The 20,596-nt window shown below is 38.0% G+C and overlaps 1 protein-coding gene across 1 annotated transcript in view; it reads right to left on the reverse strand.

Annotated features, from left to right (window-relative positions):
* Positions 1-3,767: 3,767 nt before the first annotated feature.
* LOC132829542 (galactosylgalactosylxylosylprotein 3-beta-glucuronosyltransferase 1-like) overlaps positions 3,768-20,596 on the reverse strand; it is a 167,435-nt gene continuing 150,606 nt past the window's right edge. The window contains exons 3-5 of the mRNA XM_060846774.1: positions 19,179-19,693; positions 11,971-12,267; positions 3,768-3,854 (exon numbers count right to left, since the gene is read on the reverse strand). Coding sequence (XP_060702757.1) covers positions 3,768-3,854; positions 11,971-12,267; positions 19,179-19,693 — 899 coding nt within the window. The remainder of the gene's footprint in view (positions 3,855-11,970; positions 12,268-19,178; positions 19,694-20,596) is intronic.

Consider the following 20,596-nt stretch of genomic DNA (forward strand, 5'->3'; position numbering starts at 1 on the left):
TCTTCGACAGTGGCTTTGGTCAACTGACTCAATTTCATCATTCTTGATTGGCAGTCTGCCCTCTCTGCTATAAGTTCTTTGTTGATTACTCGTGATTGTCCTCTGTATTTCCATCACAGCTTCTATTCATTAAAGATCTCTCTGTGGAGAGTCTTTTCATTTTGCTTCTCGATCTTTCATAAATTATTTTAAACCATAACTTCTGTGATTACTGAAGCACTTGTCTGAGGACCTTAGAATTAAGAGCAGGTGAGTGCCACATGGGTCCTCAAGCCTGCTTCGCCAATCAATAAAGTTATATTAACATGACTCCAGGACTTCACTTTCTTGCCTTATCCATAACTCTTGATCCCTTTTGGATCAAAAATCGGTCTGACTTAATCTCATATAAATTCAAGACTCCAATCTCCACTGCTCCCTGGGATAGAGAATCCCAAAGGATAATGACTATCTGAAAGAAGAAATACTTCTCTCATCTCCATCTCAAATGGAATATCCCTCATTCTTAAACTGTGCACCTTAATTCTAGATTATCACATTCTCTCAGCATCTACCTTGTCAAGTTACCTCAAAATTTTTCAATAAAATTATCTTTAAAACCTTTAACATTGTAGTTTTCTTCCAAACTGCAAAGAATGCTGGGTAACCTGCTCAGCTTTTTCCTTGAAAGATAACTCCTTTGTCACAGGAATCAGCTGAGGGAACCTTCCCAGAACTGCCTCCAATGCAAGTCCATGCCTCCTTGAACATGGAAATGAAAACTGGATGCAGTAATCTAGGTGTGCTCTCACCAACATCCTTTATATCGGAGCAAGATGTCTTTACTTTTGTCCTCCAACTCCCTTGCAAAAAAGGTCAGCATCCTATTTGTTTTTTTTCTGATCACTTGCTGCACCAGTGTGCTAATCATTTCTGCTTCAGTGCGAGTTCATAGTTCCTTGAAATTGGAGTTGCAGGTAGGTAGAATAGTGAAGAAGGCATTTGGTATGCTTGCCTTTATTGGTCAGTGCACTGAATATAGGAATTGGGAGGTCATGTTGCAGCTGTATAGGACAATGGTTAGACCACTTTTGGAATACTGCATGTAATTTTGGTCTCCCTGCTATAGGAAGGACATTGTGAAACTTGCTGGATTTCAGAAAAGATTTACAAGGATGTTGCCAGGGTTGGAAGGTTTGAGCTATAGATTGGAGGCTGAGGGGTGACCTTAAAGAGGTTTATAAAATCATGAGGAGCATGGATGGGGTGAATAGCCAAGGTCTTTTCCCCAGGGTAGGGGAGTCTAAAACAAGAGGGCATAGGTTTAGGGTGAGAGGGAAAAGATTTAAAAGGGACCAAAGGGGAAACTTTTCATGCAGAGGCTGTGAGTGTATGGAATGATCTGCCAGAGGAAGTGATAGAGGCTTGTACAATTACAATATTTAAAAGATATCTGGATGGGTATATGAATAGGAAGACTTTAGAGGGATATGGGCCAAATGCTGGGAAATGGGACTAAATTAATTTAGGATATCTGGTCACCATGCAATAGTTAGACTGAAGAGTGTGTTTCTGTGCTATACATCTTTATGACTACGATTCTATGTGCAAATACATTCAAACCCCTTCTCTGCTACAGAATTCTGTAATCTCTTTCCTTTTAAATAAGATCCTGCTTTTCTATTCTTCCTGCCAAAATGGACAAATCATATTTTCTTACTTTATAGTCTATCTTTATCTTACTTTATAGTTTATTTGAGGTATCTATATCCTTTTGGAAATGTATTCTATCCTTCTCTCAAAATGCTTTCATACATGGAACAAACCGAGAAATTCATCAGGTCTGGCACGTCTGTGGAAAAAGACTCTTCTTTAGATTTCCAGCATCCACAGTATTCAATTTTTATTTGGGTGTTTAATTCAGTGCCACTACTCTTCTTGGTATGTCGACCTTGATGAGATTCTGGTCTTCCCTCTGACAGCATTTCCGTTTAAATCCTCCAGCTTGTTCCCCTTCATTGCTTTCAATCTCCCTCCAGTCATAACAGTCTCAAAGCATTAATTGTGCTTCTCTCTCCACAGATGCTGCCAGACCACTAAACTTCAACAGCACTTTCTGCTTTTATTTCAGATTACCAGCATTTGATGTATTATTTTTATTGCTTTCCTGTTTCTGTATTGGCAAGATATTAGTAAATGAGGAATTAGTTTATTTCTAATTGTTGGAAGACTCATTATAATTTTGGATAACTCTATTATGTCTTCCTTTAATTATCTCCACGCTAAAGAGAACAATCAGGCTGTAAAGTTGCTCGCTGAACTGGTAGATTTGTTCTCAGATGTTTCACCACCAGGCTAAGTAACATCATCAGTGAGCCTCCAGTGAAGCGCTGGTGTTCTGTCCCACTTACTATTTATCTGTCTCGCTTCGTTTGTGGTGGGTCATATCATTTCTGGTTCTTTTTCTGAGAGGTTGGTAAATGAGATCCGAAACAATATGTTTGCTAATGGAGTTCCGGTTTGAATGCCATGCATGTCTTTGTTTAGCCTGTCCCAGGATGGATGTATTGTCCAGTTGAACTGGTTTCCCTCTTTGTTTGTGTGTATGGATACTGATGACTGATATTCAACTACAGGAGCAATCATCCCAGCATCCACAAATGGAGCTGCATCAGGACATTATTTAACAAGCCACAACACACTGCAGCACCCAGGAACCAAGAGAAGCTGAGAGAAAAAAAAACACCTGTACAATGTATTCAGGAACAATGGGTGCCTGATAAGTGTAGTCTGCCAATTCTTACACAACAAACCTAAACAGGAAGACACAGCATTCCCAGAGACTCTAGCCACCCTGGCATATGTTAAAGACATCTCGGACATGATGAATAGACTACTCCAGCCCCCAGGTATTCTGGTAGCCCACAAACCTAACACCCCACTGAAACAACTCCTGTTTAAAGGATTTAAAGAACCCTGTACCAACAACCAACAGAACAAACATCATATACAAAATATCCTGCAAGGACTGCAACAAACATTACCTTGGACAGATGGGCAGGAAATTCGCCACTAATATACATGAGCACCAACTAGTAACCAAAAGATATGACCAACTATCACTGGTATCCATGCACACAGATGATGAGGGACATCAAATCGACTGGGACAATGCATCCATTCTGGGACAGGCTAAACAAAGATACGCACGGGAATTCCTAGAGGCCTGGCATTCAAACCGAAACTCCATTAACAAGCATATTGATTTGGACCTCATTTACCAACCTCTCAGAAAAAGAACAGGAAGTGATATCACCCACCACAACGAGATGAGACAGATAAATAGTAAGTGGGACAGAACACCAGCGCTTCACTGGAGGCTCACTGATGATGTTACCTAGCCTGGTGGTGAAATGTCTGAGAACAAACACACCAGCTCAGTGAGCAAACTTACAACCTGATCCACAACATGAGCTACAAATTTTCTCCAAAATTGAAAAGAGAACATTTTCAGATACTCCAATCTCTGGCTGCTATTGAATTTCTACATCCCTGGCATCATCTGGTAAAGCTCTTCCTGGCTTTGTCATTTCTCGTAAAGTATGGTTTCAGAATTGTCTAGAGTTCTCCTGCTCAGAGCTAAGCAGTGAATTTAAAGACGAAGCATGGATGGCTTTCTTGTTCATGTTTTCACTGTATCAGTACAACTCCAACTTTTCTGTTCTTTCCATTAGTTTCATCAACTTGCCTTGCCTTTTTCAAGGATTTGTGAATTTTTACCTGTGCATTTATATTTCCACGTTGGGATCTGTGAAGCCTTTTTTGCCTTCATTCACCAGTACAGGTTTCTCAGTTCTTGTGTGCCAAACTAGAATCTATGGGAAGAAAACAATATGGAGGTCAGAATAGACTCCATAACAACACAAAGCCCAATAGAAAATCTTGCTTTGAAGCACTGAGTTTGATGCCTGCTCCTATTCAAAGTCGTGTAGAAGTGTTGAAGTATGCCAACAGTGTGGGTTGCAAAAACTAAGTTGTGTATTTTCTCTTTGAAACATTGTGCAGGTTTCTGGACATGAGGGATCCATTTAAAATGAAGCTTCATTTGTCTTCTGAAAAAGCAAAGGCAATACAGTCCTAAAATCATATAACGCATTGTCTCTGTGACAGCTCTTTGAGAGAGCTTTCCAATTAGTCTCACTTCTCTACTCTTTTCTTATAGCCTTGACAATTTCTCCTTTGCAAGTGTGAATCCAACTCCCTTTTGGAAGTTATCATTCAAGATGTTTCCACAACCCCTTCAGGCAATGCATTCTAGATCATAACAACTCACTGCATAATTTATTTTTTAGCTCATTCTTCCCAATTGCCAATTATCTTCCAACTGTATCCTTTGGTTAACAACCTTATGATGCATTAATAATAAGCAATTTGTGGAATAATTTGACATTATTAGGTCACCAGCATTACTTAGTGAGATCCAATAAGGTACATTGTCTTCCATGTATCAATGGTTTGATACAACAACCTGCCGTACCAACGTGATTGTCATACAGTGATAGGTTACGGGTTCTTATAATTGCCTGGACACCCAAAGGAGGTATTATGTGCAGGCAAATCTTTTCCTCTGCACCCCTGAAGACATAGATACTCAAAACCAAGAAACTTTGTGATCTTTGAGCATACAGTAAGAAAAGGCCACATGTGAAACCTATTGGAGATTGTCAACTTCTTTTCTCTAGGAAAATTTCATTTTTGTTTTCATTGCAGCAACTCTATAATCTAATAACGAAATAACTTAAGTTTTGTTTTGAAACAACATGTGCATGACCCTTCAGCAGCTTTTAACCTTTGCTTTCAAAAGAAAACATACAGCCCCGTCATCAATAGCCTAATGCAAATGAATTATAAAAGGTTTGCATCCAATATATCAATACGGTAACTAAGCTACCCCATCTTTTACACAAGACTTTCAGCTGAGTCGATCCCATAATATTATTTTGAAGATGACCACAGTTGTAATCCTTAGTGTCTTGGCTATTATCTATCCCTCAATTAACCTCAATGAAACAGATTATTTGGTCTTTGCCATATCCCTTTTTGTATGAGTTTGCTTTGCACAAATTGATGGCTATTTCTCTTTCTTTCTATCATTTAAAGTCACTGTCACACATCTTTCATTTGAATGTCAGTGATATTTTGGGGTGTTTTAGGGTGTATTTGGACTTGTTGCAGCAGGCTATTCTTGCTTGAACTAAACCAAACACAGAAGAAAAGTAAATTACTAAAATTATACAATTATGGGAAATGTGTGTGACATCATGTCACAGGATCATACTGTAAAAGGATAAAAGGTTGAAGAGAGAAAAAATACACAAAGTCACTGCATCTGTAACAATCTGCAAGATTATATTTAGAAGAAAACGTAAATCTAAATTCCCCGCTAAAGGAAGGATGTGGTGAAACCTGAAAGGGTTCTAAAAAGGTTTACAAGGATGTTACCTGGGTTGAAGGGATTGATCTATAGGGAGAGGGTGAAAATGCTGGGGTTGTTTTCCCTGGAGTGTTGGAGGCTGAGTGGTGACCCGATAGAGGTTTACAAAATTATGAGGAGCATGGATAGGGTAAATAGACAAGGTCTTTACCCAAGGGTGGGGAGTCCAAAACTGGAGGGTGTAGGTTTAGGATGAGGAGGGAAGATTTAAAAGGGACCTAAGGAGCAACCTTTTCATGCAGAGTGTTGTGCGTGTATGGAATGAACTGCCAAAGGGAGTGATGGAAGCTGGTACAATTACAACATGTAAAAGATATCTGGATGGGTATATGAATAGGAAGGGTTGAGAGGGATATGGGCCAAATGCTGGCAAATGAGACTAGTTTTATCTTGGATATCTAGTTGGCATGTGTTAGTTGGACCAAAGGGTCTGTTTCTGTGCTGTAAATCTCTGATTCTATGACCATAAATTAAGATAAATCTCTTGCCCAATATTAGGACTTGAACATTCTATATATTCACTTTTTTTAAAATGGGATGTCACTAACTGGTCCAGCACTCATTGCCAATCCCTAACTACCAGGAGGCAGTTGCCAGTCAACCACATGGGTATGGATCACTATTAGGCTAACTTTTTATTCCATATTTTTATTGAATTCAAACTCTAACAAGGTGGGATTCAAATACTGGTCCTGATAATGTTAGCCTGTATCTCTGGTTTACTCTTACCTCCCACAGGAATGAGTTATAAATTTATTCGTGCATTCGTCTGATTTCTTTTATTGGATAAAAACCTTTGAAAGTGAAAAAAAGTGAATGTGTTTTATTTTTTTTAAATGTTTCAAAGACTATAAACATAGGACAGGTTAATCAGGATGAGGAAATTGACAAATTTGTGGAAAATCCTTTCTCAGAATGTTCAAGTAAAAGAGCCCTGCAAAACAGGTATCTTTCTTTTATATGCTGTCGGGGTACACAATGTTCTGGAAATAGAATTGAAGTTCATTTGGAAAATGATTTCGAATGTTAAATATTACAGCAGATAAAAAGGAAACCAGGAATGTGATATTGTAGAAAGAGAGCAGACACGAATAATGCCAATTTTAGAATGTATTAATGCCACTAGATTTTAACTGAGCTAAATGGCTTTGTATTCACCAGGGACATACAGAGTAATTTGTTTCTTATTCACATTGTATGCACCACCACAGTCTGGACAATTTCACTTTGACAAATTATAGTGTGATGAAAATGAATGTTCCCAGGCTCCTAAATCCAGGAGGTTGGTGCTTTGAACACAGAATTGGAGGAAATATGACACAAACTTTAAAGTATTTGTTGCAGTGGAAAGGTGAGCAAGGGGAAAGGTGATGTTTGATACCAAAAAGATGGTTGATGATACTGAGGCAATGTTGCTCTGATTTATACTGTGTACGTCAGTATAAAGTGGCAGAATGAATCACTGTAGTATTCTGCTGGAAATTACATCATGCATGTGAACAGTAAAAGAACAAATTAAAGCACAGCATTTGATATAAATCTTTAAAATCACTAACTTATTTTCCACACATCATCTTTCCCAAAGTCACCATAATCTCTTTTTTCTTCTCTGCAATGATTCTGTCTGTATTGAGATTGGAGAGACAAGCTAGAATTAAATTAGTACAAAGGTCAGAGAAAGGCAACTTATTGGCTGAACTGACTATGTAGAGAGTGATAAGAATAGCAGTCCATCTTTTGATGAATAAGTAATGTTACAGGCATATGGCATTGTGGAACCAGTATGCAAAATTTCCTTTCCAGTATGCTATTTTCCCCTAATTTTTTTCCATCTCTCTCTCTCTCTCTCTCTCAAGGCTACTCATTTTGTACTGGAGTCATCCAAAATGTTATTCTTCATTTCTGAGCCTACATCTGCTTGCCTATAGGAGGCAAAGGTGCTCAATCTCTACTGGTATTCTCAAAGGTGCACTTTCATCAATTGATTTTGGCAATTGGCAGTGGAAATCTGACTCAACTTTCCTATCCGTAAACACTAGAGCCAATTGTTGCCTTACTGGCATTGACAGATGAGATCAGGTAACGCAGACACACAACCTGCCTCCTCTGAACAGCACCGTTATTTACTGCCTTAGCTAGGAAAGTGCTCCAAATATTTTCACAGAGGCAACACCTAATGGGTGTTGTAGCCACAGGCAATGTGTGAGTGCAATGTTATTATCTGGAATGTTCACAATTATTGACTTTCTCTGTGATGGACTCTAGCTTCTTTTGGAACTTCTGCATGTATAGTCAATCTGCCAGTAACATAGCAAAACTAAAGCATGATGTCTGAATTGGAACATCTTTTAGTATGACAGATAACTTTCCAAATGGAGATTAGAGATCATTCATTTTCTGTGCTTCTAATACTGCATTTTCACATGAAACAAAATGTGCAATCTTAGTGCATCTTTGCATGATTGGGCGTACCAGCATTTATTTGATATAACTGTCTCAGTGTTGATAAACAGCATAAAAAAGGGTCTATTTCCTATCTTCTTCTGTACAATGCATCTTGACTGTTCATTCAGATGTTTCATTATGAGTAAGAATCTTCCATTTGGAAATAGTTGAATGTCCTTGTGAACATGCCTGAAACACTGCTTCATAAGCTGAGCCACGAGCTGATCTCTTCTACTTTCAAGGTTTTCTCTGTTTGCTCACTTGCTCAGGGGATGTCATTTCTCATACTTATGTTGAGCCTTACAGGTTACCCTTCCCTGTTAGAACTGTTTGGATTGGTATAATATCATGGTTGCTGCATATTTTATCAGATATTCACAAATATAAATACAATGAACATTTAGAGCAGACTGTCAATTAAGTGAGGTACAAGTTTGTGACCACAACTTCAGTAAACCAAGTGAGCAAACAGAAACATGCCAACAGATATAGCAGGATATAAGGTTAGGTGGATTGGCCAATTGCTATATTGCCCATAGTGTCTAGAGATGTGCAGGCTAGCCATGGGAAATGCAGGGTTACAGGGATAGAGTACAATGGGAGTGGGTCTAGGTGGGATGCTCTTCAGAGGAATGGTGTGGACTCAATGGGCTGAATGGCCTGCTTCTGCATTGTAGGGAGTCAATGATTCTATGATAAGCTGTAAGAAATTTCTGCAGGGAATAAAATGTTATGAACAATTAAACTTGAGCTTGACTTGACAGCAGCCTGTATGGCAGCAATAGGAGTTTTCAGAGAAGACAATGGCACAGTGAAGAGAATAAACCATGCAATTTTCTGCAGAAGTTTAAAGCAACCCAGTGTTTGGCTGCAATCATCTCCTTTGTTTCAGGTAAATGATTGAAAAGTTGACAGGCATTCTAAGTACTGATTTATAAGCACCTATTTATCTCCTGAAAAATTATATTTTCCTTTATGCCCTACGAAGTGATGCAAGATTGTACTGTCAAAATTGATGCTCTCACCTTCCAAACATCAATAGCTTGTCAGCATCCTTATTAGATCCTTATAGTTTATTCAAGGAATGCTCGTAACTTAAATTAGCACTGTGTTAATGAAACCCCTTCCCCTACCATTTTTCTCTTCATTCTTTCTGTGGGTATTACAGCCAGAACTAGCATTTGTTACCCATCCCTAATTGCCCTTGAACTAAGTGGCTTGCTGCATCATTTCAGCAGTCTGTATGGTCAACTAAATTTTAATGTAGTTGCATATATCAAATTGCCACAAATATATCATTCCATTTTTCTTTATGCTCTCATGGAGCGTTTGGCAATAAATCATGAAAAAACTGGCAGCCTGCGCTTTGACTCTTCCATTTTTCCAAACAACGTAAATACATCATCACTGAGACCAGTCCATTATTTCATTAGGAAGGAAAGAATCAGAATATGAACCATCTCATATTTCTTCCTGTGACCATCCATCTAGCAGCTAACCTAGAAAAGGGAAGATCATGAACTTTAATAAAGCAAACATTCTCAGTTATGGATTTTCGGTATAGAAAATAATGCTGCTGTTTTTGAGCCTATCTAAAAATAGTTTTTTGTAGTCACATGCATTGTGTGCGCTTGTATTTTGGAAGTTAAAATTCTTGAGATTACTTTGCATTGATGACTTTTTAGTATTACATGATATTAACTATAAATTGATTTAAGGTTTTATTAGATAAATCGCCGAGAAATATTCTGATACTATTAAAAATGATATGAGGTATCTGAGGTACATTAATTGTTAACCAATTATAACACACTTGTCAACTTATGGACCAATAATAATAATTGCTAACTCCATAAACCCCTCATGATAGCACAAATTGATACTACATTTTCTAGACACAGTTGGACTGAATGGCATTGCTTTGAGTGTAGAGATGTATATATAATTGATTTAGCTTTAGTTCAGTGGTAGCATTCTTGCCTAATCACATGATCATAAGTTCAAATCTCCCTCCAATGTCTCAGCATTGTATTCAGGGACTACTATATTATTCAAGGTGCTGGCCAGGATTATCCATTGTGTAGTGCTACACGTTTCTGCACAGTCCACCTAAAATTAGCCAACCTTCGGCAAGGATTGCAGAATTGTAAGCACAAATTGTAAGCAGCTGTTGTAAATTGAAGTTTTTGCTATTTTCGCACTAACTTAAAAAAATACAATATGACCCTACCCACAAAACTGACCACTACTCCCACCTCCTGGATCACAATCACCATGATATATTCCCATTAAGCAAACACTTCTGGGCCCTTGAGGAGGCTTTTAGAGTCATAGAGCTGTGCAGCACAGAAACAGACGCTTTGGTCCAAAGCTGATTCGTTTGGGTGCAAGGGGATGTAAAGACACTGACTATGATTCTATAACTTTTCCATGATTGTGTGACTATGAATACCAAAATAACAGCAAATGGTTCTGCACGGTGGGCAGCACGGTGGCACAGTGGTTAGCACTGCTGCCTCACAGCACCTCAGACCCGGGTTCAATTCCCGACTCAGGTGACTGACTGTGTGGAGTTTGCACGTTCTCCCCGTGTCTGCGTGGGTTTCCTCCGGGTGCTCCGGTTTCCTCCCACAGTCCAAAGATGTGCAGGTCAGGTGAATTGGCCATGCTAAATTGCCCGTAGTGTTAGGTAAGGGGTAAATGTAGGGGTATGGGTGGGTTTCGCTTCGGCGGGTCGGTGTGGACTTGTTGGGCCGAAGGGCCTGTTTCCACACTGTAAGTCTAATCTAATCTAAACTTCTTTTCTTTTTTAAGTAGTTTGATGTCGTTCTGGCCTCCTCAACCAGTTACATGATCACTACCCCATCACTTCCCCAAATCCACCTGAGAGTGCAGCTTGGCCCTTGGTTTAACAAGTGTATTTGTCACTCAGGACTGGGTAATGTTTCACTTTGGAACACAATCAATAATTTGGCTCAAAATGTGGCCAAAATTGCAGTACTTTCAGGTGCTTGATGCCAAATTACATACATGCTGTTTTCTAGACACTGGGATTAAAAGTACCTAATTGAGCCAAGACCTTACATATCAGGAAACATTCATTAAAGCAAAACTTAGAAAGAAAAATGTATACTAATAATTTACTTGATTATGCCACTTCTTGGCACATTTTAAGTCTGGTGATAAGCAAATGAGTTTGAGTGGAAATGTGAGAGAATTTAAGAAAAGCTCTTCTCAAAAGTACTGCAATTTTGGCCACATTTTGAGCCAGATTATTGATTGTGTTCGAAAGCAACACATTACCCAGTCCTCACTGACAAATACACTTGTTAAACCAAGGGTCAAGCTGCACTCTCGGGTGAATTTGGAGAAGCGGTGGGGTGAAGGTCATGTAACTGATCTGGGAGGCCAGAACGGCATCTAATGTTCTGAGACCAAATGGGTTTGAATACCACCTTTGGAGGTGGTGACATGTGAATACATTAAAAATACAGAATTAAAAATAAGCTAACCTAACAGTGACCATGTGACCTCCTCACTATCATTAAAACCCATAAGGTTCACTAATGTCCTTGAGAAGAGGAATCTATCATCCTTCATCTGCCCTGGCTTATATGTGACTCCTGACCCACAGCAATGTGGTTGTCTCTTAACTGCCCTCTGGGCAATTAGAGATGACAATAAATGCTGGCCTAGACAGTGATACCCATGTCCCATGAATAAAAAACGAAATAGGAAAATCACATGCCAATATTTAAAAAAATAGCAGGTGAGCTCTGCCAGGGTCCTGTCCAATATTTATCATTCAGATATTACTTTAAAAGTTAAATTAACTTGCCTATCATCACAATGAAGACCTTCATTGTGTGCCAACTGGCTGCTGTGTTTGCCTACAAAACAACAGTGACTATATTTCAATAAATAATCACTTGTTTGTAAAATGCTTTGGACATCCTTTGGGTAAAAATGGTGTAAAGCTTTCCTTTGCAAATATACATTCTTTTCTACAACCTCAACAGTAGGTGTGATTTATATATATATATAGGATCTACCTTAGTGCAATTGGCTGCTTTAGGTTCCAGGTCATTTAGTGTCACTAACTCTCGTAGAAGACTACTTTCTTGATAGCCACCCTTTACTCCACGCAGCTTGAAGTAAGCTTGAGGTCTCTGCAGGATTAATCGAAGGTTTATTGCAAACCCTGCCATATCAATGGCAAATGGTCTGTGTGGATCAAACACTGTTTTCCATCCATAAACTTTTCCCATTGCATTCACTTTTGGAGATTCATAACGGAGTCCACCCACAAAGGCAACAGGCCAGACTGAGACTTTCCTTGTGGCACGCATCTAATGGAAAGTGAGGGAAAAAAAAAGTGGTGACATGTTCTGTTCATGGAAATCAAGTCAACAGAATTACCATCAAAATGTATTTAAAAGGTTAGTCCTTTATGTATTTTAATAGCATGTAATATGCAATCAAAACTTCAATCAAAATGAATCTCTATTTAGTTAGCATGATTGAAAGATGTGACTCAAGATCAGAATACTTTCATTTTGGATATGTTTTATCTTCTGTTTAATGTCACAAACCATGTAATATCAGTAAAGGTTTTCACATTTACAGTTATCCAGATGACAATAACTCATTGTATTTATGAACTTTATTTAATCCATATGCAATACGGGTATCACTGGAAAGGCCAGCATGTGTTGCCCATTCCTAATTGCCCTTGAACTGAAAGAGCCTTTTCAGAGGTCAGTACAAAGTGAACCACATTATTCTCAGTCTGGAACTGCATGTAGCACAGATCAGGTGAACATTGCCGATTTCCTTCCCTGAATAAAATATAAATTATCCGGTTACTTTTTCAGATAATTGGTGGTTTCATGACACCATTATTGAGCATAGCTTTATATACACACATATCAGTTGGATTTAAATTCTGCCATTGTGGGATTTGAGTGCAAAATGACTACTTAAGATAACAGTGTTGGTATGAAAATAATTGTAGAAAACACAAACCCATATACATTAAGTTGCAATGTGATGCAGTCAACATTGTATTTTTTATTATCCTATTTATTTGTTTTTATGTATCTGTAACATAGGCATTTTGCCCTTCCTTGAGTTCACTCAGCACTGCTCTACCTCAGTCTTTAAACGTTAAATCACATAATTTATTTCCTTTGCTGAAACTTATATAGGAATCTGTAACAATATGTCAGCAATTGACCAGAGAGCATAATCTTAGAGTAAGGGATTGCCCATCTAAGACAGACATAAGGAGTATTCACAAATGGGAGTGAATTCTTTGGAATTTTCTACCTCAGAGAGCTGTTGAGACTCATTCTTGAAGAATCTTCAATTACTGATTAAAAATCTGTCTATCTGAGAATTTTAATTTAAACATAAAACACATAACAAAAGGTGTAAGAAAATGGTTTTATATTTTATGGAAGTGCATTCAGAGGGGACAGGATTTCTGTCCTGATGTTGGTAAAGTTGAAGTAAGCCCACTTCCAAAAACAAAAGCTGGAGACAGGCCTAATTCTGCCGAGTCGTGGCAGGTGACCCAATGTTGATGTCTTTGCTCCAACACATTCCAGTGGATGCCTAACTAGCATTGCAGCTCTACCCACATATTCTTGTATCCGAGGAAGATTTTCCATCGATCCTCATGATTTCTGGGCTTGGAAGAGGTGCCCAGTCTAAAATCTATTCCTTGAACGCCACAAAAACCTGAAATGACCAAACTAACATTCTGTTCAATGGATACTGGCAAACTATGCATGGGTCAATCATACTAACAATCTGAGGTGATACAAAACATGAAAGTCACAAATCAAGATTTGAGCATTCCATCTGAATTGACAATCTAAATCAATACTCAGGGTTAGCCACAATGTTTAATGCTTTGGGGATGAAACTGCACAGAATACCAGCTTTTCTCTTCATTACAGTTTGTGGAAAATAAAATTACAGGGTATACAATGTGTTGTTGATATGTTTTTGTCCTTGCACATGGTAACCAAGAGCAATTTTGTTTCTGTTATCCCTCTTAATGAGGATCTGCTCCGGCTGTACACAGCAGAAGAGCTCAGAATTCTCCACATGATCTGACTAGCATTCTCTCCTCAGTTCAAAACACCTAAACTTCCATTTCATTTTCTGTTTGTGTAATTTGTTGTGTGTAAATAATTCACTTCCATCACTTTCATAACAACAACTTGCTTTCTGGTCAAGTTTTCATCTTAACCAACTAAGTGATATTCTGCTTCAAGATCTTGATCCAGTTGATTAGAGTTTCACAGTCTAGTTATCCAGTGTAAGGTACTGCAGCTAAAGGGGTGATACTACAACTCAATGAAAATCCATTCACTTACACAGATTTAACATCAGGCTCGAAGATTATCTATTTTGTTGTTTTGAGGAATCCTTACATTATTGAAGGTATATTGTTAAAATATAAACAAGAAGAGTCAATAGGTTCAGCTTTGATGACCAGACTCTCATGAAAGGGCATGATAACTGTCAATGATGCAAAGTTAGGTGCAATATTAGTGAAAAACAAATGATGAGAATATGATACATTTGTCACTGTCTCATTACCATATTTGTCATTATCCTGGCATTGTGGACCATAAAGCATTGTGATTTATTCAAGCTACATTACATATTGTTATGATCCTAATGTGTTGAACATTGTCTTTCAAGTTGAGGCATAATGGTGCATGTCCTGCTCAAAGTGTAGATGAGCTTGTGAAAGCTAGCCTTACAACATTATTCCTGACTTGGCTATTGTTTTGAGGTAAAAACTGCATGTCATCATAAAGTAAAAATCATCTGCACATCCAAGCTTCAGAAAATATATCAAAGGGCTTCTAACGTTTAAATGTTGATATAGATGGCAGATACTGGAATCATAAAGTGGACCCAGAAGATCAGTTTTATGTAGTTGTGTGTGCTTAAAGCACCAATCAGGAATTGCATTCAAGTTAATGCTCCCACGGGATTTTCCATAATGACCTTATATGTAGACTGCACTTTGCTGTCGTTGGAAAAATGCATTTGTTCTTTTATTGAGAAATCTAAAGGAATAACAATGGCAAAGTAGAGGACATTAACAATGATAAAAGAAAGAGTTGAGATAACAAGGTTAATCAAGAAATAAATTATAGTTTATGTCTAGCTTGAAAATAATAAATCTCAATGAATGTCACTGGAAAAGAACAGTTTCTTAATATTTAAGCAGAAAAGTATAGCAAATGCATTAATTTAACATCAAAGTCAAGGGAGGTATCACAACTCTAAGTAGATTATTATAAAAGCTGTGTAAAATTAAGTTATTTTCAGTAATTGGTACCTCTGACCTGAAAAAGCAAGTGAGGAATTAAATTATATTTTGCTTAATTATGGCTGGGTATAAAACAGGTTTTGGAGGGAAGAAGCTATATGGACAGATCAAAAGTAAGGATATTGGTTTATTGTTTTATGGTTACTGTTTGATGACTCAAACTAATATAAAGCCAGGCTAAACATAGGAAATATGTTTTAAGGGAATAAAAGCTTTTACTCAAAGACATAGCTATGTTTTAAAATGGCTTAAGTTTGTAATATATACTTGGGAATATGCTCTCTACTTAGTTTATAATCTTATGGTTTTTAATTTTCTTAGTCGTATTATTTGGGGAATTTGTGATGACAACTAATCACTGGGTGGTGACACCACATTATCTAGGCAGATGTAAAAATGATTCCAATGTATCGTTGTTACAGTCTAGGAAAAGAGAGATAAGCTGATGTAAAAGGTACAAGCTTTAAAAAAAGATTGGAATGTTAATGGATGAATGAGGAGACATTAAGAAGTGGCATCATAAAGATCGGCTGTACATTTAAAGAAAACAGTCAGAAATTAAATTTGTTACCTAGCCAATCCTGGATCAACCGGAATGTTTCATGTCATGTTGATGCACTAATAAGCCCACTTTTGTTGAAATAGCAAAATCATAGGAACATAGGAACAAGAGTAGAACATTCAGCCCCTTGAACCTGTTCCCCCATTCATTGAGATCATGGCTGATCTATGGTCTAACCCCATATCCCTGCCTTTGGTCCATATCCTTTCATGTCTTTGCTTAACAAACATTTATTTGCTCGGATTTAAAATTTGATCCAGCAGCCACTGTCTTTTGTGAAAGAGAGTTCCATATGTCTACCACCCTTTGTGTGTAGAAGTTCTGCCTAACACTTTTTCCACAATGGTCTCATCTCAATTCTCAGACAATGTCCCCTAGTTCTAGAATCCTCACCCCATGGAAATAGTTTATCTTTATTGACTCTTGTCTTTTCCTGTTAATATTTGGAAAACTTTAATCAAAATCACCTCTTAACCTTCTTAATTTGTATAATCTCTCCTCATAACTCAACCACTGAAGTCCAGATATCATTCTTGTAAACCTATATTGTACTCCCTCTAAGACCAATATATCGTTCTTGACAAAGGGTCAGTTAGACTCGAAACATCAGCTCTTTTCTCTCCTTACAGATGCTGCAAGGCCTACTGAGATTTTCCAGCATTTTCTCTTTTGGTTATCGTTCTTAATGGTGTGACGCCTAGATCTATTCAGAGCACTCAGGTGGGGTCTTACCAGGGTTTGCATTCTTATACTTCTATCCTCCAGATGTAAATACCAGCTTTCCATTAGCTGTTTTGATTATTTTCTGTTCATGGTATTTTAAATGCATCTATGCATCAAAACTCCCAAGTTTCTTTGGATATCCACTATATTGAACTTCATACCATCTAGCAAGTACACTGATCTATTGTTTCTCTGTCCAAATGAATAAAATCAAAATGACAGACATTTTGAAAGAACATGTAAGCTATTCTGATTAACTAGTGGTCATTTGGACCAGCAGAGCTTTCCATCTAGGCAACATATACCATTATTCTAACATGACCCACTATCACATGACTGTAAGCAATGTTGAGTTCATACTGCTGCCTCCCTTGAGGCAAATCAAGTATTGTTGCTAACATTTCTGTGACCATATGTTTCCTTTCCTAACAGATATCACTCTTGACCCTCTTAGAAATCAACGTTGAATTAGTAACCTGATCTTCGATACCCTTGCATGTATCATTTGTCCTATAGCTTATGGCAGGGTTGTAAGGGCAAGGGCAGGCAGAAGATACTTTCTCAAATTCAGCCTGTAGATGTTTTATTCTCTCCTGTGGCCCTTTGTTCATTATTAAGGTTCATAATTCATTCTTAAGTTCCACTATTTTGAAGACTGCATCATGTTTCCTTTCAGCCTTTTCTCCAGGAAAATGTGAATTGAATGTCTTGAACTTGATCTACCTACCATTCTCCAGAATGCAGCACGTACATACACAAAATTATATAACCTGGTTCAGATTGAGATCCAATGGTTTGTGGATGTAATTTGAGTTTATCAATGGATTCATACTGATAGGCTATTTTCTTTGTTCAACCACTCTTTCATGTTGCATACATTTAATTTTTGCATACATTTAATTTTTTTATTCATTTATTAGATGTGGGTATCAACAACAAGACCAGTATTTATTGAATATCCTCAATTGCCCTTGAGAAACTGGTAGTAAGCCAACTTCTTGAACTACAGAAAGCAGTTTGATACAATTTAATGGCTTACTGCAGAGTGAGTAGGAGTCTATTGATGACCAGAGTGACATATAGGTCAAACAGATAAGGACAGCATGTTTCCTCTCCCTTAGGTAATTAATGAATTAGATTATGTTTCTTTCAAATTATTCAGTAGTTTTAGAATCATGATACTAACATTTTTATCCCAGATCTATTTAATTAACCAAACTTAAATTCCCTAGCTGCCATGTGGCATTTGAAATCTCATCTCTGGACAAATAGTTCAGTAAAATACTCACTTTCTGGCAATGCCTAAGCATTGTCTACATGTGTCCACATTATTTCAGTCCTTCAGTGTAATTGAACCAAGACTCTTTGAAGAGAATCAATAAACTTCCCCCTTCTTAACCATCCCTACAGCTTCGTATCATCTCCAAACTTAGTTAAACTACTTCGCCCATCCCTACTCCATATAATTTACAAATAATTTGGTCAGAAAACTCAGGGCAAGTTTGTTAATGTTCCTTAGTTATTTTGTCCCTTCATTAATAGACTTTATCTCTGGATAAAGTGGAATTTACTCATACTCATTGACAATCCTAACTAGTCTCAGACATCAAACTTCACTGAATGCCTTTGAAAATTCAAGTAAACTACATTTACTAGATACTGATGTGTAATGTATTTTTAAATCAATGGGCAAATGTGGAAAGACACATAACAATGGCATAAGTGTAAAATGGGAGATATTTTATAAATATGTACAATTGGTACAGAACCCTTCTCTAGTCATAGACTCATAGAGATGACAAGGTTTTCTGCCATTATTGTGTGCATAGAAAATTACTCCTCAGAGTGTGTACACTAGAGAGTGCAGCTTATAGGAGATAATCATCTAATTTACACAACAGACACATGCCAGGTGTACAGCGATTGTTTGCAGCTGAGGGAGAACATAAGCAAATAAAGACTGGAAATGGATACAGTATGTGCTGCACAACAGACAGGAATATTTAAGTCTGTAAACAGGGGGTTCAGCTGATGTTTTTAAACAACTTAATTTCTGCCAAGGCTTGGACATAATCAGAATCTAAACATGATCCTCGATTGGAGCGAGAGTAACAGAATAATTGTTATGGGGTACTTTAACTTCCCCAATATTGACTGGGAATACTATAGTTCAAGTAGTTTAGATGGGTCAGTTTTTGTTCAACGTGTGCAGGAGGGTTTTCTGAGACAATATGTAGACAGGCCAACAAGGGATGATGCTACATTGGATTTGGTACTGGTGAATCAACCCAGCAAGATTTGGAGGTAGGTGAGCACTTTGGCGATAGTGACCATAATTTGGTTATATTTACAATAGCAATAGGCAGGGAATGGCCTGCCTGCGACCGTAACAGACTCACCGACGTTACGGGCATTTAAATGGGCATTGGACATAAATATGAATAATAATGGAATGGTGTAAATTAGATGGGTATCAGATTAATGTCACAGGTTGGTGCATCATCGCGGGCCGAAGGGCCTGTACTGCGCTGTAACGTTCTATATTCTATGTAAACCCAGGGCACAAACTTGTCACTTGTTCTAATTACAATCAGGCAATATTAAGACATTGAGCTTACCTCTTCAAACAACTCTAAACTGTAAGTGTTGTCATCGTCTGCGAAATATATGATCCCTTGCTGCGTGTTGTTTAAATTGAACATTTCCCGAAGCCATCTCAGTGCCAGGTTTCTTTGCATTGTGCCACGTGGGAAACGAGGATCTCGAATATCTCCTCTCAACTTGTAACTGCGTGGTGTCTCTACATTCAAGTGTGTGTAGTTAAGGCCCGTCTCCTTGAGGAGTTGGGTCACCAGTGTTGTTCTTCTCTGTGCATCCTCCACCACTATCCAGTGGAGATTAGGCACATGAAGTAGGGTGTTAGCAACCCTTGTCAGTTCTGCTTTCTGTACAGGCCTGCTATAAGTTGGAGTGATGACATGAATTGTGGGGAGGATATCCGACCAGGGAGGAGGCCGTGTGTAAACATACTCTGTCCTAATCACCTCCACAATATCCTTATCTGACGGACAATATTCCTTGGAACCTGATGATTGACCAAGATCTCTGCGGTTGCCATTCTCACTCCCATCATCTGAAAAAGGTAATTCATGGTTATGTTTTTGTAAACTTTAAAATGACTGAATACATGAGTTTTTGATCATTCATCTATGTATTTTGCTCACAGCAAAACGTGAACTCAGACTCTACCACTAGATGGCACTCCACATTATGCCATCCATTAGTTGTGTCGTACGTGTCATATTTCTGTGCAATATGATATATCATGATTACACTTACACTTATGTTGCATATTATCAGATCAAAATAAATCAAACCACTTCAGCAAAGGAATTATTTTTGAAATGCAATTCTAAAAGCAGTAACAGTAAAATTATTGTTGGTCTGGATATCTGAAAAAGATAAAGTATTGGAGAAACTCAGCAGGTCCCAAGAAGATTCATATTGGAGTCAAAATATTAATTGCTTCTTTTTTCTTTTGACAGGTAGTGCCAGACTTGCTGAATTTCTCCTGCACTTCTTTATTTTATGACTAATAGCAGTAGCTATTCTGGATAAGGGGCTGGATATCACTTTAATGTGGTGATATTGACTTGTATATCAGGAGAACTCCATCTTCTCAGTAATAGAATAGGATCTTTAACATCAACCTGAATGACCAGATTGGACTTTGCCTTATTGCCCCCACTGTTAAGATGATTGACAGTGAGGAAAAAGGTCTTAGGTTACAGGCGGATCTAGATGGAGAGATCAGGTGGGCAGGTCAGTGGCAAACGAAATTTAACCCTGATAAGTGTGAGGTGGTGCACTTTGGAAGAGGTAGCAAGAGAAGGAACTTCTCAATGAATGGCAGATCAATGAGAATCTCAGAGGAAGCAATGGATCTTGGGTGCTTGTCCACAGATCCCCGAAGGTGACAGGATAGGTCGAGGGATAGTTAAGAAGGCATACTTGCCTTTATCAATCATGATATAGA

The sequence above is a fragment of the Hemiscyllium ocellatum genome, chromosome 29, assembly GCF_020745735.1.
Source record: "Hemiscyllium ocellatum isolate sHemOce1 chromosome 29, sHemOce1.pat.X.cur, whole genome shotgun sequence".
Taxonomy (NCBI): Eukaryota; Metazoa; Chordata; class Chondrichthyes; order Orectolobiformes; family Hemiscylliidae; genus Hemiscyllium; species Hemiscyllium ocellatum.